We start from the raw sequence: 24,716 nt of genomic DNA on the forward strand, positions 1-24,716 counted from the left end.
TGAAACAAGGTTACAAAGACAGTTTGGGTGGAAACACAAACTCAAAATCGGCCCCCGAAATGGTCTACAGAGGCAGGTAGAAAGAAAGAACATCAGAATGAAATTCTGTCAAAGACAAATGACAGAGAAGAATGGAGAAAGAAGGTTGATAGATCTTGTATGGTGCCCCAGTGGTCCAGCTGATAAAAGGATAGGTGAAAGTGAATGTGAAGTTATATGTGAACTTGGCCTAACCTGTGTCTTATAATGAAGATCTAATTGTTTTGTAAAGGGTCAAATCCATAAAAAAAAATACTTTAGTTTGATGTTTTATAGCTACGATATAGCGCTGCAGTTCACACTATTATATGCAGAACTACTTATTAATTGTTGTTTTCAATTATGTCCAACATATATGTGTACTAAATAGATTTTTTCTCTTTAAAAATAAAATAAACTTTTTTTTGTAAATATAGTAGTTAGTATGTAAGAACTTACTTAACTTAGCAATACAAATTTTAGAAAAATTTCTTTTACAAAAAATCTAAAACCGTCAGAATAAATGTGTTACAAACATTACATATATTTGTTCCACCCTACTAAATAATCTCCCATTTTACATATTATTAATAGTGAATAGATGTAAAAATGGAGTATTTTTATGAACAAACTGCTTGCATAAGTGATTTTAAAAATTATATTTTTCACTTTCAGAAAAAAATAAAGTAGCCGTTGCATCAGAACTTTGAATGACCTAAAATATTACGATGTTTGATTTTCACTATCTTTTCTAGTTTACGAGATCTAAACCGGACGGGCGGTTGAACGAACGGACAGACATTCCACACAAAACTAATGAGTATCCTTTTCTGAGAGTCAATGTCTCTGCTAAGTTTCTTGGCCTGTAGGGAAAATAGAAAAGTTTACACCGAGTGGAACAATTAATTAATATTTGTCTTCTCTATCATTTTAGTTCTATCAAGAAGCCAATCCAGTCCACAGTCCAGTCCTATCCACCACTTTGTCCAGATTTTCCATGAGTTCTTTTAAATGTCCTATAGACCTATACATATGAAAGAGTACCATCAACCCTCAAACACACACACCCAAACACTGACTTCAAGGACAATGTCTGATTTTCTAAATGCACTATTTGTCCGCGTCTGCCAGGCAGAAATGAATTAACCCGACGTATGTAATCACCAAACGCTCTACCCCCAAGGGTTGAGGCCAAGCACCCACAGGAGCTAGTGTGTTTTGTTTCTTCTTTACCACTTTTATTTAATTATTGGAGGGGAAATTGCGGGGGCGAGGGGAATACAAAAGCAGCAAAAATATGCAGCTTTTAATTTAGTACATAAAAGTCAGCAGCAATTATGCAGGTTATGCACATTTCTTTATAATATTCCCAGGGAATTAAGCTCAGACTAAATACAGTAGATGTAATGATCCTTTATTAGGAGCAAGCTACCAAATGTCAAAGAAAATCACATTATGCAATAACTGATAATCTATCCTCCCATACGATTTCACCTAAAGACCCACACACAAACTCTAGTTTGTAAGACAGACCTATATATATATGGTCAGTTCAGTCAGCTATTACAAAGCGGGTTGTTTGTGAAGGAGCATCTGGCGTTGAATATAGATCTACGTCAAGATTACTTCAAACATTGCAAGCTTTTAAGTAAAGAATCATTGAGTGATTTCACTTTAATAAAATGCTGTTTTTTCTGGCCATTTCCTTATTGTTAAATCAGGTAAAGTGAATACATTTTAGTAAGATATAGATAGATAGATAGATAGATAGATAGATAGATAGATAGATAGATAGATAGATAGATAGATAGATAGATAGATAGATAGATAGATAGATTGATTGATAGTCAGACAGACAGACAGACAGACAGACAGACAGATAGACAGATAGATAGATAGATAGATAGATAGATAGATAGATAGATAGATAGATAGACAAACAGACAGATAGATAGATAGATGGATAGATAGAGACTTTTTTCATACTGTTTTCAATTCAAAGATCTCATAGGAACACATTAAAAGATCATTTTGACATTTTCTGTCTCCACAAATTGAATTCGACTCGTTCAATTGTCTGTACATAAACTCTATCCATATCTATGCTCGAGTCAGATTTCGTTGCAAATTATTTATTAGCGGCCCCCAAAGGGGAAAAGACGCTATTACTTTTGTGTGAAACGTCTGTCCGTCCGTCCCCTTTAGATATCATAAACTAGAAAAGATGATGATAAAGCTAAAATTGAATAGCGCAAATTCTGAGGTTTCCTAAAAAAAAAAAAAAAAAGAAATAAGAGATTGAGCCTTTACAAAACAATTAGATCAATTATAAGACATCAGTTAGGCCAGGGGAGGTGTGGTAGCTGAGCGGTAAAGCGCTTGGCTTCCGAACCGGGGGGTCCCGGGTTCGAATCCTGGTGAAGACAGGAATTTTTAACTTTCGAATCTTTGGGCGCCTCTGAGTCCACCAGCTCTAATGGGTACCTGACATTAGTTGGGAAAAGTAAATGCGGTTGGTCGTTGTGCTGGCTACATGACAGCCTCGTTAACCGTAGGCCACAAACACAGATGAACTTTACATCATCTGCCCTATAGACCACAAGGTCTGAAAGGGGAACTAGTTAGACCAGGTTCACATCTAACTTTGCATTCACTTTCACCTCTCCTTTGATCTGCTGGACCGTTGGGGCACTACTCAAGATCTGTCAACCTTCTTTCTCCATTCTTATCTCTCATTTGTCTTTAATATAATTTCATTTGGATGTTCTTTCTGAAAATATTGAAGTCTGCTGGGTAGACCACTTCGGGGGCCGATTTTGAGTTTGTGTTTCTACACAAACTGTCTTTGTAACCTTGTTAAATTCATATGTTCAGTTCCATGGCATTAAACAAACATGTATTGTTTCTCTTTCAATAAACGACAAATATAATAATTATAGGGAAAAAAAATAAATTATTCTTGATTTTGTCTTCTTTTTTCTAGGTGACAGTCGCCGCAGACTGTAAGTATTTCTGTAACTGTTTTATAGTTTTGTGTACATATATCATATGTTATGTTTTACAAAGCATGAGAGAGTGAGAGAAAGAGAGATAGAGAGAGAGAGAGAGAGAGTGAATACTCAAATAAAACTGTCTGGAAATGGTTTGAAATTGATTCCAAAGGGAAAATGTTGATGTTAACGTTCTCCTCCCTGGTTAAACACCTTGTTCTTTCTGGGAGAGATCTAAGCAGATGCTAATAAATCGCATCTCTTTTTCTGATGACTTGTGTCTTAAGAGTCTCGGAACTAAAAACGAGGCCGAAGCTCGATCACACCTGGGAATCTCCTCCATTTTCCTTCAATCTACCAAAGTGACAGTGAAAATATTTGCTAATATTTGCTATGTCACAGCTCCCTTCGACTAAGTGATTAATTTCTTCACACCCGTCTTGTGGCTCTTCACCGATCTCTCTGTCAGGAGGCCCCCGTCGACTAAGTGATTCATATATTCACACCCGTCTTGGCATGTTGCACGTTCTTCCGAACCCCTGCATGAATTCCTCCTTTCATGTGTGGCTTAAAGCTCAAGCCCCTCGTGGGGGCCATCCTTATGCCTATGCTGTCCCACGGTACCCGTCGGGGGAACATCACCACACGTATGGGCCCCTTTGGGAAACGGGCTGATGGGGGTTTCGGACTGGTTTAGCGAACCTTTTTTCCATCCCTACCACATATAATGTACCCTCGCTAGAGGATACGTGTGGTAGCCCACTGAGAGCTATGTGTGCTACCGTACTTCACCTATCCACTTTCCCGGGCGGACGTTTCCACGGAGGCGCCACGCTTAGGCGACGGGAGCATTTCCTCCGTTATGTGATACTAGATAAGTCGTTCACTGTGACTGTCCCACTGAGGTTACTAGATAAGTCGTTCACTGTGACTGTCCCATTGAGGTTACTAGATAAGTCGTTCACTGTGACTGTCCCATTGAGGTTACTAGATAAGTCGTTCACTGTGACTGTCTCATTGAGGTTACTAGATAAGTCGTTCACTGTGACTGTCCCATCGTGGTTACTAGATAAGTCGTTCACTGTGACTGTCCCATTGAGGTTACTAGATAAGTCGTTCACTGTGACTGTCCCATCGAGGTTACTAGATAAGTCGTTCACTGTGACTGTCCCATCGAGGTTACTAGATAAGTCGTTCACTGTGACTGTCCCAAAAAGTTGTAAAAAGGTGACTAGGAAAATAATATTTCACTTAAGATCTCATCTTAATTGTTACTCTTATCAAGTAAAATTTCGTATGAATTCTAAAATTTCCAAAACAAATTCGTGTGCAATTACATAAACTCTGTCGCCATCTTTGAATATTCTGTTTTAAAACGTCATATTTTCGTCTGGAAAGGGGAGAGGGCGGTAGAGTGAAAACGTTAATCCTCGCTCCTTTTTATAATTTCTGCTAATGAATGCAAAGAATAGAAGGTGGGGGGACTCGATGTAAGAATTTAATTTATAGCGTATATAAATTATACTAGTGACATTTTGTTAATTTTGTAATTTCTTAACTAAAAAAAGAAAAAGATTTGGTTTGTCCGATGGTCGGAAGGCGATTGCATGTATCTCCCCTCCCATCTGGTACAACCCTTTTTCATTTTATATTTACTAATGATAAAATTTGAGATCAGAGTGTGCCTGCGACATCATATACAAATGGGTTAAAACATCAATATGTACCTTATATTATATAGATATTCAACAAATTTTTGTTCACAAACTATGATTTATAAATAAAAGTAGAACCGCCCCCCCCCACTCAAAGGGGTTAGGTGGGAAGGATAGTTGATGTATTCGCCCCCCCCCCAATCGGCTAACAGGGAAACGACATAATATAAAGATCGGTTGAAATATCAATAACAAGTTTTAATTATATAGATATTTTATTGATTCTGGCAACAAGCTGTGATTTGTTCAAATAGATTTATTGGGGGGGGGGGGGGTGATGCCATCGCCACCTCCCCATCCCACCAAATCCGCCAACATACTAAAGGGTGGGGTGAAATAATCTAAAAATATGTTGAAATATAAATAATTAGTAAATATTATTAACATAACTAATAAATTCGTATACAAATTGTGTGATTTCTTTACTAAAATTCGTCCTTTACCGCCCCCCCCCCGGATCCGCCAGTGCCATAATGTAGCGTTTCTTAACCTTCGGAGCTACGCTAGCGGACGCGATGTGCTGACAAAGAGGTTGTGTGGGCTTATTTTTTTATATTAATTTGCATTGTAGCTATGAATCAATAATTTGAATGTCAAGTAAAATTTACATTTTCACCAATGTTTTTTTTTATACAAATAATTAAATTAAAAAAAAAAAAATAGTTTTATCAACTAAATAAGTGCTCAAATCGTTTTCACGAAAAGGTATCACATAACAGAACTGAAAACATTCTCTTAAAGAAATTTAAGTACGTCTCCTACAACGCGATTCTACTAGTATTTCATGCCAACAACGTCCAATGTCTTAAGCGTGTCGTAGCATAATTGTGTGGACGTTTTTCACCTGACAAAAACATGACGTCTTGTTTAACACGAAGATAATCTAATAAGATATAATGTAATGACCATCACGACCCTGACCTACGTTTACAAAGCAAAGACTGTCTCTTTTACTTCACCATGCGCATGCGCCCCTCTCTTTGTGTAATGACCTGGGCTATTTGTTTTCTTTTTTTAAAAAAACTAGAATGTATAGTGTGTGGTAGACTTCATGAGCACGCATTTCTGGTGAACACTTTACGTTAGACCCCACAGACCTCGCTATGTGCACGTTTATTCGCTAAGATGTGCGGGCTGGTTGAGACTGAGAAACATTTGTATTAATGTGTTGTTGTTGTTGTTTGTTTTCTTTTGTGTGTATGTGTGCCTGTGTTTGTTTTTATCTGTTAATTTTTTTTCTGCAAATTTTAACGTCACGTAAAAGTTAAGGGAAAAACTACAACGCTGAGGTCAAGTATAAGGGCAATGATTGCCTCTTGTTGGAATCGATTTGTCATGCGGTTATGACATGGGCGTATCCAGGATTTTTTTCTGGGGGGGGGGGGGGGGGTTGGGGGGGATTTTTTTCTCCGCCTAGCAGTATTTCTGGTATTGAAAGCCAACTAAATGCATATTCTGAGGTACCTACAGTGCATTATTGTGCTATTAAAAAGTTTTATTTCAAAAACCTAATGTGCTATTCTTACTGACTTAGACCCTCCCGCGCCGTTCGGCGCATTTGCTGGCAAGCTGTTTCTACAAAAATCTGTCACTGGTAATGTCTGAAGCCTCCTCCAACCTGCTCTGAGGCCCTCCATGAAAGTGTAGCGCCAAGTTGTACTAGAATGTCATCGCAACTCTCATTATGCGTAATTCATTTTGTCGGAGAACATGTCGCGCAAACCCTTACTAAGGGGTCGACTCCCACTTCGGCATAGGATTTCCTTGATTTAGACCCGATCTCTATAACTGACTCCTAAAATCCTTCTTAGTTCTTTTCAATTTCATTGCACTTTATTAATGGAGCCCAGCCACTGGTTGAAATGTGTAACTTCTGTTGACTACGATCTTGGAATTAGGTGACTATTTTGCTTTAGATGTTATATCGAAAAGGGAAGTTTTACCGTCAAAATCATCTGTTGGGGGGTTTTAAACTAAAATACATTTGGAGTTGTTGTTTTGTTTTAAAATTCAAAACCACATTTAGCTATGGTCATAGAATTTGGTGACTGTAGTTTGCTTTAGAAATAATATTGAAGAGAGAGGCTTTCAACCTTAAAACGCTCTGTAATCTGTATGGGGATTTTAAACTCAAAACTATCTTGAGGGGTTTTAAACTTTTAAAAAAGCCATCTGTAGGAGAAGGGTTAAAACTCAAAACTCCCCATTGGCTTGGCTACGCTCAAAGATTTTTAGTGCGTAATTTGCTTTTTTTTTTATATTGAAGAGGTATTTTTAGCTTCAAACATAGCTGAAGAGGGGTTTAAACTCAAAATCCCTTTGGCTATAGTCATACAATTTTGAGTGTGTAATTTGCTTTTTTTATATTGAAGAGGGGTTTATATCGTAAATTTTAGAGAGGGATTTAAAATCAAAATCTTCCTTAAATGTGCTCTTGGAATTTTGGGATTGTCGTTTGCATTTTTTTTTGTTTTATACAAGAAGGGGGATTGAAATGCAAAACCCCCTGGTAGGGGGTTTGCAGCTCAAAACCCCCTGGTAGGGGGTTTGCAACTCAAAACCCCCTTGGTAGGGGGTTTTAAACTCAAAATCCCCTTGGCAAGTGATGGTTTAGTATTAAAATTTCACCTAAAATAAACAAAAATTAAAGCAAAAGATCAGTCACTAAACTCCGACACCCCCCCCCCCCCGGGGGGGGATTTCAATTCGGGGGGGGGGGGTCGTAGCCCTAACCCCCCCCCCCCTGGCTACGCCCATGGGTTATGAGCTCAAATAGTAGGGTTAGAGTAACTATCAGTGTTAGTGTTATTAAAAAAAAAGGTCGCACTGGGTGGGTAGCATGCTCTTGTGAGTGTCATCGCCTTGATAAAGTGTTCGAGCCATGCCCTAACCCTCAGCTTCTTGAGATTTGGTTCGTGTGTAATTATTTTCAAACTCCAAAGAGGAACATACAAAACCCAAAAAAAAAATGATAATTATAAAATGATACAACGATTTTTTTTTGTTCGAACGTTGTGTGTGTGTGTGTTTCAGAGAGAGAGAGAGCGAGTGAGTGAGAGAGAGAGACAGAGAGAGAGAGAGAGAGCGAGAGAAGGAAAACATCAAACAATTATAACCTCTCCTCAGTCTCATGTTCTTTCTGCTTTGTTTCAGATCATCATGAAAGCGATTTGCTTTCCAAGAGAGATAACTTGCCTAAAAGCCCTGACGATACAATAGGTAAGACTATGTAACTCTTTAACTATCACTCTTTTTGTTACTGGCATCGATGAACGTTGGTGAGTGAACCATTGAAGATTTCACGCTGCCTAGGCAGCCAATTTAGAGTGCGTCTAAACATTGGTCTGTTTACAATTGAAGTCATATTTTCAAGTTCGAGAATTTCATCATGGATGATCATAAATACATGGCAATAATATGTTTGAGTTATTAGCCCCCGTAGAGAAAAAAATACACTTGTGTGTTTTTGCTTTGTCTGTCACTGTGAGGTCTCAATAATATATCAGATATTTTATCATCTCGTGCTTAAAATAAACAATGGGAACTTTTGTGTTTGTTTACAATACCACTATTCAAGTCACGGACTCATAAAAACCTTCTGGCCCTATTTGTAACTCTTATTCTCATTTTTATTAGTGGCCCCCGAAAGAGAAATAGCCGCTATTAGTTTTGTTTTGTCTATCTGTCCGTCCGTCCTGTTTAGATCTCATAAACTAGAAAAGATATTAAAATTCCGACATAATGATATTTTAGACAACGGCTACTTTTTTTCTTTTCTGAGAGCGAAAAAATTAATTTATAATATCAACTCTGTTAGCAGATTGTTGTTTTTTTTTGTAAAAATGCACAATTTTTACAATTATTCACTCTTAAAAGTAAAATTAATAGTTTAAAAAACATGCATATGTGAACACATTTATGCAAACAGTTTTAGATTTTTTTTCAAAAAATAATAATTTTTTATTGTATTACTAAATAAAGTCATTATTTGTCATACTAATTACCTACATTTACAAAATGTTCTTTTTTTATGATAAAAATCTATTTAGTATGGATATAAGTGGAATATAATTTAAAACAACAATAATTAAGTAGTGTTTCCTATTATACACGTGACCTGCAGTGCGGCAACACTAACATGGAACATTGAACTAAAGGGAAAAGATTGTTTTGTTTTTTTTTAACATAAAAATATAATAAGAAATAAATCTCTAGTCCTCTGGTATCAAGGCGTTAGTCGAACTAACACTACAACAGAATGGCCAATATTTGCGACACGAGCTGTCTTGGTATCAAAGGAGATAGGGTTGTAACTCTTTGTATCAAAGGAGATAGGGTTGTAGTTCTTTGTATCAAAGGAGATAGGGTTGTAGTTCTTGGTATCAAAAGAGATAGGGTTGTAGTTCTTGGTATCAAAGGAGATAGGGTTGTAGTTCTTTGTATCAAAGGAGATAGGGTTGTAGTTCTTGGTATCAAAGGAGATAGGGTTGTAGTTCTTGGTATCAAAGGAGATAGGGTTGTAGTTCTTGGTATCAAAGGAGATAGGGTTGTAGTTCTTGGTATCAAAGGAGATAGGGTTGTAGTTCTTGGTATCAAAGGAGATATGGTTGTAGTTCTTTGTATCAAAGGAGATAGGGTTGTAGTTATTAATACTTAGCAGGTCATAGGTTCTGATCAAAGTCGTTCTGAAAATTGTGTAACCTCCCCTTTTTACCTGCCTGACCGGACGTCTTCGTCGGCCAATTTTGAGTTTGTGTTTCGACACAAACTGTCTTTGTAACCTTGTTTTAATCCAATTTGTCATGTTGCTTATTTCTTTTAAAAAAAATAACCTAACAAGTAATTTCGGCTAATTCTAAGTAAAACTTCTCTATCCAGTGTGCAGACAAGAACCTCTTGAGCTCGGCATTGTCCTAGACTCTTCTAGGTCCATCAGGAAAACTGACTTTAATATATGCATCGACTTTCTGAAAGACTACCTGGAGGAATTCGACATCAGCAAAGACAACGTGAGAGTCGCCATCATTCTTTACGGGGACGGACTCTACACACAAGTAAGAGGGAGGTTTTATGTGTTTTGTATAAACTAAAGAGAATAATAGCAGCAACGTTTCGATAACTTGACTTCCGGAAACATATAGAAAAATAAGAATCCACATTTGACATCATTAGGATTCATCTTACCCAATTACCGAAACAAATTTAAAAAAACATTTTTTTTAAAGGTGCGGGATCGGGGAGAAAAAAAAAGGGGGGAGAAGTGATATAGAATTCACAGACCAGAAGTGAGTGTGTTTTGGTGGACGTTTTAAAGCGGCCGTTCTAGTAAATGTAACACTTACCCCATACACTCCCCTCTCTTCTCTCTAATGATGAGAAAATCCTCGCACGCATCCTTCTGACTCGGCTCATGCAACACATAGAACATGGTCTACTACCAGAAAGCCAGTACGGCTTCAGAAAAAAGCGTGGAACCATTCACATAATCTTTGCGGCAAGGCAGCTCCAGGAAAAATGCCAAGAACAAAATGCTGACCTCTTCTCAATATATGCCGACCTAACAAAGGCATTCGACACTGTTAGCAAAGAAGGACTATGGAAGATTATGTCAAAGTATGGTTGTCCTCAAAATTTATATCCATGGTGAGACTATTCTATGGTGGCATGAAGGCTCGTGTCCAGGAAAGTGGAGAACCATCAGAGCCCTTCGAAGTGTCAAACGAGGTAAAACAAGGCTGTGTCCTAGCACCTACACTGTTCAGTATCATGTTCTCTGCTATGCTGAAAGATGCATTTACAAATAGAGAAAACAACGGGATAAATATAACATACAGATTTGATGGTGGCCTATTCAACCCGAGGCGGCTTAAAGCAAAATCAAAAACAAATGCAGCAGTAATCAGGGGCTAGCTGCTATTTGCTAACGACTGTGTCCTAAATGCCTGCTCTGAAAATGATCTGCAAAGCATCGTCAGTGATTTTTCAAGAGAATGCTCAGACTTTGGACTTACCATTAACACAAAAAAGACTTAAGTCTTAAATTTACCTGCTCCTGGGAAAGCCTACTAGGATCCAAGCATCAAGATAAATGGACATGATATAAATGCAGTGGACAGATTCACATATCTTGTCAGCACACTCTCCAGAAACGGAAAGATCGATCATGAAATCGACCTGCGTATCGCCAAGGCCAGTGCATCCTATGGCAGACTGTCTAAAAACGTCTGGAACAGAGGAGGTATCACCACAAATACAAAGCTAGGGATCTATCGAGCTATCATCCTCCCTACATTGCTCTATGCCTCAGAAACGTGGACAATGTACAGAAAACATGCAAAGAAACTGAACCACTTCAACATGACATGTCTAAGAAAAATACTGAATGTCAAATGGCAAGACAAAATACTAGATACTGAAGTCCTTCGAAGAGCGGGTCTGCCAAGCATCCAAACAATCCTGATGCAGTCCCAGCTGCGATTGGCAGCTTACGTCTGCACAATGGAATACCGAGGCATCCCTAAACGACTCTTGTATGGCCAACTAAGCGAAGTAAAGCGCTCGCAGGGTGGTCAAAGAAAGCGCTTCAGGGACACCCTCAAAGATTCTCTGAAGTCGTTTATCATAAGACCCAGCCACCTGGGAGACAGATGCTCATGACAGAGCATCATGGCATTGCGCTGTGAAAACTGACGCACAGATTGCTGAGGAAAAGAGAAGAAAAGCAAGGCCAACGACAGTAGCTCCAGCTGGAATAACATCACCAGTGTGCAGCGAACATTCAGGGCTCACATAGGTCTCACCTGCCACATGAGGAGGCATAAAACGGTAATGCAAACCTCTGAGCCACTTAAAGACAAAGTGGTCATCATCGAACCACGATGGACGAATTATATAACACTTACTGCAAAGCACTGATGGGGATTGTTGAAATGGAGTCACTTTTAATATGTAAGTGCATAATAGTAAGTGAGGAAGCCAGCCAAGGTATGGTGTCACCATTACGATTTGCCGGACAAATAAAAAAAAAAGAGCCCTGGCCAAAAATTATCTTAGAGACTGTCCAATATTTCTGAAAGCAGACCGAAGTCATGGTGTAAGACTATTGATTAAGTCAGAGTTAGGTGCGGGTAGGTAAGTGGTAATTCAATTGACGTAATCTAGCTCGGGACTCAAAAAGATATTCTTTCAGTAACAGGAAGAGGATGAAGAGGAAGATAGAGAGAGCAATGGAAAGACAACATCAAAGAATATATAGGCCTGTCACCGTATGAAACTCTATCCAAGGTAACGGACAGAGGAATAGAGAAAGACGGTTGGCAGCTCTTGTGTGGTGTCCCAACAACCATGATCTTAAGTCATCTCCAGAATGCAGGCACAATTAACAGTCCTTCTCATGGATCGTATATTTCAAAAGGAATTTTGCTCTTGTGGGATACATTTTAAATATGAAAAAAAAGTTCATGATATTTTTTTAATTAGTTTTGTTAACAATTACAACTAGATCTATAAAGTGTGAAAATGTGTTCATAAGACCAAGAGTTATCTCACCTCTATTTTTTTTTCTTTGCTTTCCTTTGGTATTCAAAAATGTTTGAAATATACGCTTATATCTGTATTACAAATTAACTGAACTACTGACCCAAATATTTTTTTAAAGCACAAACCCTATTAATTATCTAGTTTTATCTTAGGCATCTTGTAAATTTTAGGATGCTTTCAACTTGACTACATTCAACACAAAAGAAGACGTCATCAGCGCTATAGGGAGGATCAACCAGGTAGAAGGCGGTCAAACTAAGACCGATATGGGTATCAATTACATGCGTGAGGTCCAGTTGAATGCTGCAGTGGTCAGACCAGGGGTCACCAGGATAGGCCTGGTCATTACTGACGGAGATTCTTTTAAGTAAGCATTTGTCTAGATTTTGTTCAGACTTTATAGGATAGATGATTAAAATAAAGTTGTTAGTTGCATAGATGTTTAATGTAATCATTCTTTAGTCTGTACCCTGTAGAGTGTCGATCTAGACTTAGCACTTTTTTGTACTCTTGATCTAAGGGAAGAATTTTACCCAGATGTCAGGATTGAGGTATTGCCTCTTCAACGACCCCTCTGTCAGGAGGTCCCACATCGAGTAGATGATCATTTAATCACATCCATTGTCGTGAGAATCGGTTCTTTGAGCCCCGAAGCTTTCGTAGAAAGTGAAAAGAAAGCTTAAATTGAAAATTTACTGGCTAGGATTTTGTATGCGTTGAATGTGGCAAAATATGTAGATCATCGATGAGACTGCGTAACCGCGTGATTCAAATAATCTTCGGACAAGCAAAATATGTATTTATAAATATTCAGACATATGTGAAATCTGTTAATGTCTCAACGCAAACATGGCCAAGACTGCGATTATCTGACCTAGGCTGCACTTTATTGGTATATCGATTATCTGACCTAGGCTGCACTTCATTGGTATATAGATTCTCTGACCTAGGCTGCACTTCATTGGTATATAGATTCTCTGACCTAGGCTGCACTTCATTGGTATATCGATTATCTGACCTAGGCTGCACTTCATTGGTATATAGATTCTCTGACCTAGGCTGCACTTCATTGGTATATAGATAATCTGACCTAGGCTGCACTTCATTGGTATATAGATACTCTGACCTAAGCTGGACTTCATTGGTATATAGATTATCTGACCTAGGCTGCACTTCATTGGTATATAGATTCTCTGACCTAGGCTGCACTTCATTGGTATATAGATTATCTGATCTACGCTGCACTTCATTGGTATATAGATACTCTGACCTAAGCTGGACTTCATTGGTATATAGATTATCTGACCTAGGCTGCACTTTATTGGTATATAGATTATCTGACCTAGGCTGCACTTCATTGGTATATAGATTCTCTGACCTAGGCTGCACTTCATTGGTATATAGATTCTCTGACCTAGGCTGCACTTCATTGGTATATAGATTCTCTGACCTAGGCTGCACTTCATTGGTATATAGATTATCTAAGCTAGGCTGCACTTCATTGGTATATAGATTATCTGACCTAGGCTGCACTTCATTGGTATATAGATTATCTAACCTAAGCTGCACTTCATTGGTATATCGATTATCTGACCTAGGCTGCACTTTATTGGTATATCGATTATCTGACCTAGGCTGCACTTCATTGGTATATAGATTCTCTGACCTAGGCTGCACTTCATTGGTATATAGATTATCTGACATAGGCTGCACTTCATTGATATATAGATTATCTGACCTAGGCTGCATTTCATTGGTATATAGATTATCTGACCTAGGCTGCACTTCATTGGTATATAGATTATCTGACCTAGGCTGCACTTCATTGGTATATAGATTATCTAACCTAAGCTACACTTCATTGGTATATCGATTATCTGACCTAGGCTGCACTTTATTGGTATATAGATTATCTGACCTAGGCTGCACTTCATTGGTATATACAATCTCTGACCTACATTGCACTTCATCGGTATAATGAGTTTCCACAGAAGTTGCACTTTATTGGTTAATAGATTCTCTGACCTAGATTGCACTTTACAGGTATAAAGAGTCTCTCACTTAGGTTGAACTTCATTGGTATATAGAATCTCTCACCTAATTAGCTATTCATTGGTATATAGAATCTCTCACTTAGTTTGCTATTAATTGGTATGTAGAATCTCTCACTTAGTTTGCTATTCATTGGTATATAGAATCTCTCACTTAGTTAGCTATTCATTGGTATGTAGAATCTCTCACTTAGTTTGCTATTCATTGGTAGATAGAATCTCTCACTTAGTTTGCTATTCATTGGTATGTAGAATCTCTCATCTAATTAGCTATTCATTGGTATGTAGAATCTCTCACCTAATTAGCTATTCATTGGTATATAGAATCTCTCACTTAGTTTGCTATTCATTGGTATATAGAATCTCTCACTTAGTTTGCTATTCATTGGTATATAGAATCTCTCACTTAGTTTGCTATTCATTGGTATATAGAATCTCTCACTTAGTTTGCTATTCATTGGTATGTAGAATCTCTCACCTAATTAGCTATTCATTGGTATGTAGAATCTCTCACCTAATTAGCTATTCATTGGTATATAGAATCTCTCACCTAATTAGCTATTCATTGGTATGTAGAATCTCTCACCTAATTAGCTATTCATTGGTATATAGAATCTCTCACTTAGTTTTATCTTTCCTAATACCATGCAATCATCTTTGAAATTGTTTTTCGAGTATTTCTATATAAATTCTGAATGATAGTAAAACTGCAACTGCGGAAGAAGCTAAGGCTGCCAGAAAGAGTGGGATCCAAATGTTTGCCGTTGGAGTTGGTTCTCAGGTTGGCCAAACGGAGCTACGCAATATTGCCGGTGACATGTCCAGAGTCTCCAAAGTGGACAACTATGGCCAGTTGAAAAACCTTATCAAAAGCCTTGCAAACAGGACATGTATCAGTAAGTAGCCTATAACTCATCTGCAAATCTTTTTCTGTGATCTCCAACATCTGACTTAACTCCCACTTCTGACTTGACTTCAACATCTGACTTGAATCCTTATAGCTGACTTGACCCCAACATCTGACATTACCTTCAACAACTGACTTGGCACCAATTACTATGGATATACAATACAATTTAATACATATAGTCAAACGTCTCTCATACCATGTCCCTCTAGGGGTGAATGCAACTTGTTGTCAAAAGGGGGTGACACAGTGCTTGATACAAACTTGTTGTTTTGTTTTTAATTTCTTGAAAATAGCATTATGGTCAATGGCTGACAAAAAGACAATTTTTATATTGTGTGACATAGTTACATATTATAATGATGCCTTTCTTTTTTTTCGTGAAGTATCTACAAAAAAGATCAATTTAAAATACTCTTTTAAACCTGCCCACTGCAAGAGCTCGTGATGAACGCTAGAGAGATGTTATGACGATTAAACATACATTAAGTCCCGAAGTGCCTTTCGCACCTCAACATCAACCAGTTCCCCTCCTTCTTAGCTATATGTCACCTGGGTCTTCATAATAAGAGAAATGGTGACCTGTAGACCCTAGGAAACTGATTTCTCAACCTCATAGTACAGAAAAATGATTGGCTTACAGCACTACTGTAGACCCTAGGAAACTGATTTCTTAACCTCATAGTACAGAAAAATGATTGGCTTACAGCACTACTGTAGACCCTAGGAAACTGATTTCTCAACCTCATAGTACAGAAAAATGATTGGCTTACAGCACTACTGTAGACCCTAGGAAACTGATTTCTCAACCTCATAGTACAGAAAAATGATTGGCTTACAGCACTACTGTAGACCCTAGGAAACTGATTTCTCAATCTCATAGTACAGAAAAATGATTGGCTTACAGCACTACTGTAGACCCTAGGAAACTGATTTCTCAATTTCATAGTACAGAAAAATGATTGGCTTACAGCACTACTGTAGACCTTAGGAAACTGATTTCTCAACCTCATAGTACAGAAAAATGATTGGCTTACAGCACTACTGTAGACCTTATAACTGGCTAAAAGAGAGGCAGGAAATATCCTTTGTTTTATTGTTGTGCTTGTCACAAGTAAAGGTGTGAGGAAATATTCATGTATGTACATATACTACATAATATAGACATTACGTAGTGAGAGATTGCCGGCGTTCAAGTCTGTGAAAATGTTTTCAATTACAAACTTTCCTCTTCTTAACACCAATTCTTAATGTGTATGTGTCATTTTTCTTTTCAGAAATAGATACAAATACCACTCCACAACCCACCTCTAAAGCCACCTCACCAACCACTTCTAAAACCACACCACAAACCAGGACGACCAGATCAACTAGAACAACCACTACAACCATTTCTCCCAACCATCAAGGCGATGAGCCAAGTAAGAGAAGTCGTTACTCTTTAAAACTTTCTTTGAATTATTGAAAAATAGAATTTTTTCTTTAGAATTTCCTTAGATGTCGTTGTAATATAAATGTTTGTATCAAACATTGAAGACAAACTATTGTTCAATAACTTATTTTGTTCTAAAAAAACAATGTTCATTTTATTTTCATTTTTTGTCTCGAAAATATGTGAACTCTTGCTACTTCTTTTTCGTTTAGTTTTGACAATATTTGTTTAATTATATTTTTCTTATAAAGCAGAATTTATGGCTTTACAAAATGAAATACCCAAAGCTACATTTAGTTCATTAAAAGTAACATGTTATATGTCTGGCAGACTGTCAACAGAATCCAACAGATATTTACTTTGTCTTCAGTCCTGCTGACTTAGGCATTGATAACACCATTTGGACCACAGACTTCATTTCTTCCACAGTCTCTACAGAGTACGTGAGAACACTTTTTAAGGTACGTTAGAAAGTCTCAGGATAAGTACTGTGGTTCACTGTGAGTTAGAATGTCTCAGGACAAGTACTGTGGTTCATTGTGAGTTAGAATGTCTCAGGATAAGTACTGTGGTTCATTGTGAGTTAAAATGTCTCAGGATAAGTACTGTGGTTCATTGTGAGTTAGAATGTCTCAGGACAAGTACTGTGGTTCATTGTGAGTTAGAATGTCTCAGGATAAGTACTGTGGTTCTTTGTGAGTTAAAATGTCTCAGGATAAGTACTGTGGTTCACTGTGAGTTAGAATGTCTCAGGATAAGTACTGTGATTCACTGTGAGTTAGAATGTCTCAGGATAAGTACTGTGGTTCACTGTGAGTAAGAATGTCTCAGGATAAGTACTGTGGTTCACTGTGAGTTAGAATGTCTCAGGATAAGTACTGTGGTTCACTGTGAGTAAGAATGTCTCAGGATAAGTACTGTGATTCACTGTGAGTTAGAATGTCTCAGGATAAGTACTGTGGTTCACTGTGAGTAAGAATGTCTCAGGATAAGTACTGTGATTCACTGTGAGTTAGAATGTCTCAGGATAAGTACTGTGGTTCATTGTGAGTTAGAATGTCTCCGGACAAGTACTGTGGTTCATTGTGAGTTAGAATGTCTCCGGACAAGTACTGTGGTTCATTGTGAGTTAGAATGTCTCAGGCCAAGTACTGTGGTTCATTGTGAAATAGAATGTCTCAGGATAAGTACTGGGGTTCATTGTGAGTTAGAATGTCTCCGGACAAGTACTGTGGTTCATTGTGATTTAGAATGTCTCCGGACAAGTACTGTGGTTCATTGTGAGTTCGAATGTCTCCGGACAAGTAAGCATACTGTGATTGAGTGTAAATTAGAATTAGAGATATGAGTTAAACCCAACCATAAGTTGAGGCACTTACTTTCATTTCTCCGTCATACAAAAAGTCAGTATCATGTCATATATATTGTAATAAACCTGGTGGTGACTCAGAAGGGGGTAGTGGTGTGTGTAGCAGCCGACGCAAATCGCCCCAGGCCAGAGCTAGACGAGCGGTCAATCGTGACGAGTTGTGACGGTCAGCCAAGACAGTTCGGGAAGGATCTGTGCTGTGAATAGAGCTCAATAGCGTCACGAGAGAAGTAGTCATGTAATCAACCAGAAGGATCGAGCGATGTACCGTCCAGTTCTAAAAGGCCAGCAGTCATATGTATAAGAGCGATGGTGTCAAAGTCAAGTCACTTCACAAGTATGAGTCGAAGTCGGAGTCAAAAACCAGTCTAGGTGAAGTCGGTCCGGAACAGAAAATCGAGTGCAAATCTAGGTAGAAGAGGACCCGGGTACGGGTACGCTGTTCTGCCTCATCGTGGCACCAGGGTGGAAACGGTTACTTGAGGGGGTAACTTTGCTAAATGAATGTCGAAACAAAACTCCCGTGGGAGTGTCCAAGGGTACGCGAGAGTTGACCCATTGCACGGACGGAGTTGAAAGAGAGCTCTCACGACCCTGTCAATAATCCATGCGCAGTTCCTCAAGGGGCCGTTACACTAATGGCGAGCCCTCCACGGTCAGCTTGGTACAACATAGGAAAATGGCGGAGATTCCCGGTGCACTCGGCCTTCGGCCGTGTCTAGCCCATGCGTCGGGCTATATATATATATATATATATATATATATATATATATATATATATATATATATATATATATATATATACAGAGACAGACAGACAGAGTGTTTAAGAATTTTTCCTCTGCTTAACCATCGCACTTCAAAGGAAAAAAACGACTTCATATATGGATTATATTCCTGTCTAGTTATCTCGCTGAAAACTAAGCTTGTTGTGTTTTTATTGTTACAAGAATTTAACAAAGTAGTCGATCGGCGGCGTAGCATACGCCGCTATTTTGCAGGGTCGGCCCTAAGCCTTTGCAAACCTATGCGTCCGCAGTGATCCCAGCACTTTCATAGGATCCGCATTTTCATAGGACCCGCGCTAATTCTACGTGTATAAATTTTTTAATTAACCATTTTATAACTTATAACAGATTTTCTGCGGCCTCCTGTCGATTTACAAGGAGCTCCTGGAAATCTCCCGAAATTGCAAAATATAGGAAAAAGTCCTGGAAATATCCGGAAATTATTACAATCTTTTGAAAACTCATTCAAATCTCCTGAAATATATAGACAAAAATGTGTTATTTTGAAGGTGTCATTCAATACTGAAAACGCCAATCCTAGGCGCGATAAAAAAAAAACGGCATTATGCAATACACGTGACGGGTGAATACTACTTGTTCTCCCCCCCCCCCCTCTTCTTTTTTTCGTGGGGTAGCTTTAGTCCATCTAAAAAAAAGAGTGATCTTTCCTTTACTTCTTATCCAAACTGTTCAGCCATGAAGAGTATTATATATATAGTTTCTTGATTCAGTTTGGTTCAGGTAAAGACAGTTCTATCTGTTCGGTTCGTACAGATCAGTCTATAAGTTTGGGATCGGTTCGGTTCGGTCGTAGTGAGTTTCGAGTTCGGTTCGTTAGGGTTCAGTTCGTTTCCCATCTCTAATTATAATGTCTAATGACAAGTAAGTGCTGAAGCTTTAGAATGTCTCTGGAAAAGTACTTAGGCTTAGGCTGAATTAAACATTTTTCAGGAAAAGTACTTAGGCTTAGGGTGATTTAAAAACTTTTCAGGAAAAGTACTTAGGCTAAGGGAGAATTAATTAATTTTTTTCAGGAAAAGTACTTAGGCTAAAGGCGTATTAAAATCCCTCATGAAAAGTACTTAGGCTAAGGATGAATTAAAATTTGTTTACATTTTTTAGGAAAAGTACTGGTGCTTCAGTAAGAGTTACAATTTTCTAAAGCAAAGACTTAGTCGATCTCAGGTGAAGTCTTTCAGACAGCGTTACTCCATTTCCGTTTGAGTAGAAGAATATCTCTAACAAATAATGACCAAAAGGTTGATCTTACTGTTTAAAAAAATGCGCCGGGGGAGAGGTACTTGTATTTACATTTTGCATATATTACTATAGTTAGTTATCTTGAACATGTACTATCAGCATTTGTTACTACACTACGTTCATATAACATTTGGGACATTAAAGTGTCAAATTCACTATGCAACAATTCTCTAAATATTTAAATAGGAGTTTGAAACCAAGCGCAAATCAAACAGTCTATTATTGTGAGTTAGTGCTTTACTATTTGTTTTACCACTATCATCATCTTTTTTTATTATCAAATGGAGAATCACTACTTTGTAGCAAACGTATTAGTAGTAGTTTCCCTTTCATCAAGTTGGCTTTTATTTAGAATTGGTCCACAGTGTAAGCGTTATCCCCATATAGAGTTTAGAGGATGTAATAATAGTATGTAACAAATCTATGTCATAAGCTAGAGATACTGTATTTTTGTCAATGTCCCCATTATTTGCCATTTATCTCTAGCTTGTTTTAAATTTCGTAAATATTTTTAACCCTTAAATTGCTGAGCTGTTTTACAAGGAGTGCATGCACAATGAAATTACAATTTTGATGTTTAGAGGATTAAACTACCACACGCATCTTAAGGGTTAATAACTACAAGAATAAAGTGCCATTTATTTCACATATTTAATGAAGAGATGTTTGTTTCTTAGTTTGTTCACGTTTAAAGTTAGTGAAAGTAATCTAATTCTTGTTTAGAGCTTGAGTTTTAAGATCCTGTTTACATAATTTAAGCCATGAAATCCAGTAACAGAGAGAAGAAAGCGGTAAGAAGAAATGTGGAGGCGATACGTTGGAACCGAAAGAAAAATGGAAGAAAATTAAAAGACGAAGATTTTAAAAAAAGAGAAGAAAATCCAATGTCAGGGACACGGCATACAAAGATAATGTAGTTTATTAAATAATTCGTGTACCAATAATTTCGTAGTTTTTACATCGGATATACGAAAAAAATCAATCTTTCTGTTTATGAATTAAGCGGCAGACGGCGAAAACACAAATCTAAATTGACCAATAACAATGGTTATGCATGCTGTGCTAGGTGTGGCAAAATATGCTGCGTAGCCAAGGGAACATACTGTATTCCTCATCTTCGAATTCCAAGACAAGCCTTATTATATATATAAATTTATATATATTGATAACTTTCTCCTCAGTATGGCGTCATATCCGGTTCCTGCCCAGACGATGAAGGTTTTAATCTAGGCAGCTACACTACAGAAGTAGAGATTAGAAATCGATTGAAATCTTACGGTATCAGCAAATTACCCGCTCTCACAAAGGTTAGAAGTTCAATTGTATTTGTGACTTTTTTATTAACCAATTGTCACGTATCAAATGTCAAGGTCTTGATTGTCTCAATAGTAGAAACATTATACTACCTTTAGTAAAATCCCTAAATTTAGAAAGCCTTAAGGATAGAAGACTCAAAAGTAAAGTAGCAATTATACATAAAACACTGATCCATTATCTTCAAATACAAAAACAAACCCTAATAAAATACTCAGGAAGACACAAAGATTATGGCTAATTCCTCGTTCGATATGCTAGGACAAATTTGTAGAAATGCTCTTTTTTCGCTAGTGCTATTAGAGCATGGGTTGCCTGAGCCAGCCAGGAAAACCATTCTTAGTCGATGTAGTAAGTTTCTGGTTTCCCAAGCTCTTATTCTGAGTCTAGAGAAGGACATGGGTTTTTTATCTCCTCTTCTAGAGGCAGGTCATCTTAAATTGTGAATCCATGGGAGAAGATTTCATTTACGGCATCCAGCTTGTTATCGTCTATGAGGATGAAGGGTGGTGCTGTAGCAGGTGGTCCCATAACGTTTGTTTTCTTCGTGCTGATTGTTTAAGCTATACTATTTACAGGCCTAAAACATTAGTAACTAAATCTCCTCTTGTGAGTGTGCCACTACCGCTGCATCGCCCGCGAATAACATATCTCTTACTCGGGTGGTTTTGATTTTAGTTTTGGCCCTCAGTCTGGCAATTTTATTAAAAAAAAAAACACATCAAATTTGGTATGGAGTTTGATGCTTTCGATGGATTTGTCAAACGCGTGAAGGATTAGCAGTGAAAAGAGTATTTCAAAGAGGCTTGGGTCCAGGACACATTCTTTTTTAAATCCGCTTTTACACTGAAACTTTCGGAGCAGGCACCGTTGAACTGCACAGTACCCATCATATTTTGGTGAAAAGAGACAATTACATTTAGCAGCTTTGGTTGACAGCCTATTATCTGTAAAATTTTAAACAGGCCATCTATGATGATTAGTTCGAAGACCTTAGTCAAGTCAATGAACGCAATGTACAGGGTCCCGCAAGGTCGTTAACGCAGGTTGTTAACTGTTCATCACACTAGCAATGAAACGACACATTGTGGATAGAAATGCTCCTTCTTCCATAGTGCCATTAGAGAATGGAATGGGTTACCTGAATCAGCCAGGAAAACCAATCACTTAGCAGAGTTTAAGTCATTGAATAACAGGCATAACTAGATAGTCAAATGAAATGCGTAGGACGTAGTTATCTTCTTTTATGAAGTAACGTCTGTAATATATAAGATAATATAAGATCAATTTCAAAGGCATATTGAGAGCTACTATTTCATCTTGAAGACATAAACGCGTACGACGTCTATTGACCAATATATTCAACCAATCATTAGACACACACGGGGCTTTGTTTTTTTTTTATGCTTTATTGAAAGTAAATAATAAAACAAAACATGTCTTGAGGTGGTGAGTTTAAATTATAACCTTATAAAATTTTATTGTAATGTTTTCATATCCCCATTTCTCTAGCAACTAGCTACTTCTGGTTACACCACTGAGCGAGGAGCCAGATCTCACGCCAGGAAAGTTGCCGTCTTGGTAGTAGGAGGGAAGAAGTCTGCAGAGTTAGTGTCAAAACAAGTGAAAACTTTGCTGGATCAGGGCATTGAGGTCAGTAGCGCAATAAGTATATTTAGATCTAAAAGTTTTTAGACTTTGACACACACACTATATTTAGCAAATTAGCTGGACTATTAAATGAAACTTATGATACAGTTTAGCCGATGATTTGACCATCAATTGTCCTTTTAATTATATTTTCTTGCTTCTTGACTGTGAATCTAAACTTTCCCCTTTCAATTCATTGAGTAGATCATTTAGGCTTCAGATTGGGCCCGGTTTCCTTTGTTCCTCAACTTCTTCTTATTCTTCGTGCCTCAACTAATATCAAAGTATTCATTAGAGTTAGGTAGACAATAGGTGCTCTTAATTTTATAGATAGATAGATAGATAGATAGATAGATAGATAGATAGATAGATAGATAGATAGATAGATAGATAGATAGATAGATAGATAGATAGATAGATAGATAGAAAACAGTCAGACAGGCGGACGGATAGATAGATAGATACGGCACTAATGGCAATAGATTTATTTAAGAATGTTTCAATGATCACACTGAAGTGCCACAAGTTTTTTTTACTAGGTGTTTATCGCTGACCCAACCAACTATGGCGTTAAGATCGAAGGAGCTACCACACTTAAAGGCCAGTCATTGGCACAGGCTGAAGAACTCATCTACTATCTGTGTAACCCGTGTCAGCCCACTACATCAAAGTAGAAATCAAAATAAATTTTTTGTCATGTGCGCATCTTGGTGTGAATCTGGAATGGTGCGATTGCGTTTTGAAAGAGAAACAAATGGAAGCTGAAAATGGAAGAATCATAGACATATATTAGATCTAGACTGGAATCCGGAAATAAATTCTTATCCGCGATTGATCGATTCACTGCCCTATACATATATAGATTTTTATGTACGTAAACTCTTTTTATTAGAGCCTGTCTAATGGGAGTCGCCCCAATCAATCTTTTCTGTCTTAGAAAAGTAATGATCTTTAGTTTTCAAAGTTTAGAAATAATGCAAAATCATTTCTCGGATATTCACGCAAATATATGAAACAAAGCCATTTCCTGTTTGTTTCCATTGAGATAATGTTTCAAAAATCCTAGATTGAAATAATTCATGTTGATTTTAATCATCTTATGTACATTTAAATAGATTGATTACCTAGATCTTTCTAGATTATGTATCTAAAAATTGCAAAATAATAATTATGAAACGAGAGTACTCTTATTTTTGATGTTCAATTACTAGATCTAGATCTAGAAATTAAATTATATGTTACATAGGTTAGGGTTGAAAAAAAAAACTTTACTTCTTTTAACTACTTTACAAAACAACGCCTTGATCCTACTTTCTAAAAAATTTTCACATTTTTTGTTGCGTTAAAAAATCTCCATGTCCAGTCTAGATCTAGTATATATATAAGTCTATGGGATGAATAAAAACAAAATAGTGTTTTGATTGTTTACTTTTCTTAAATTTAGATTAAATTATTTATAAAACTGTGATTTTGACGTTTGGTGTTAATGTATATTGAAAGAGTCTAATCTGCACGTAGAAAGCTCATTTCTGGATCACCATTGATTGTGTGTTGACTGTTAAGTGTGTTCATGAGTTTTTTTTGTTATTGAAATAATATTTTGGCATACTATGTCTAGTGGTAAAATTTATATTGTGCTGATCGCTTTCGGTACAGTTTTACTGTAATTCTACCTTGGCTTAA

The 24,716-nt window shown here is 37.4% G+C and overlaps 1 protein-coding gene across 1 annotated transcript; it reads left to right on the forward strand.

Annotated features, from left to right (window-relative positions):
* Positions 1-1,456: 1,456 nt before the first annotated feature.
* Positions 1,457-24,501, forward strand: LOC106079106 (cartilage matrix protein-like). The gene is made up of 11 exons (XM_056007276.1): positions 1,457-1,739; positions 3,002-3,020; positions 7,877-7,942; positions 9,602-9,777; positions 12,433-12,629; positions 15,016-15,209; positions 16,498-16,641; positions 16,983-17,113; positions 21,251-21,376; positions 22,896-23,036; positions 23,573-24,501. The coding sequence occupies exons 1-11, from the start codon at positions 1,701-1,703 to the stop codon at positions 23,705-23,707; spliced, it is 1,368 nt and encodes a 455-aa protein (XP_055863251.1). The 5' UTR covers positions 1,457-1,700; the 3' UTR covers positions 23,708-24,501.
* Positions 24,502-24,716: the final 215 nt, after the last annotated feature.

This window comes from Biomphalaria glabrata, chromosome 12 (genome assembly GCF_947242115.1).
Source record: "Biomphalaria glabrata chromosome 12, xgBioGlab47.1, whole genome shotgun sequence".
NCBI classification, from domain to species: Eukaryota; Metazoa; Mollusca; class Gastropoda; family Planorbidae; genus Biomphalaria; species Biomphalaria glabrata.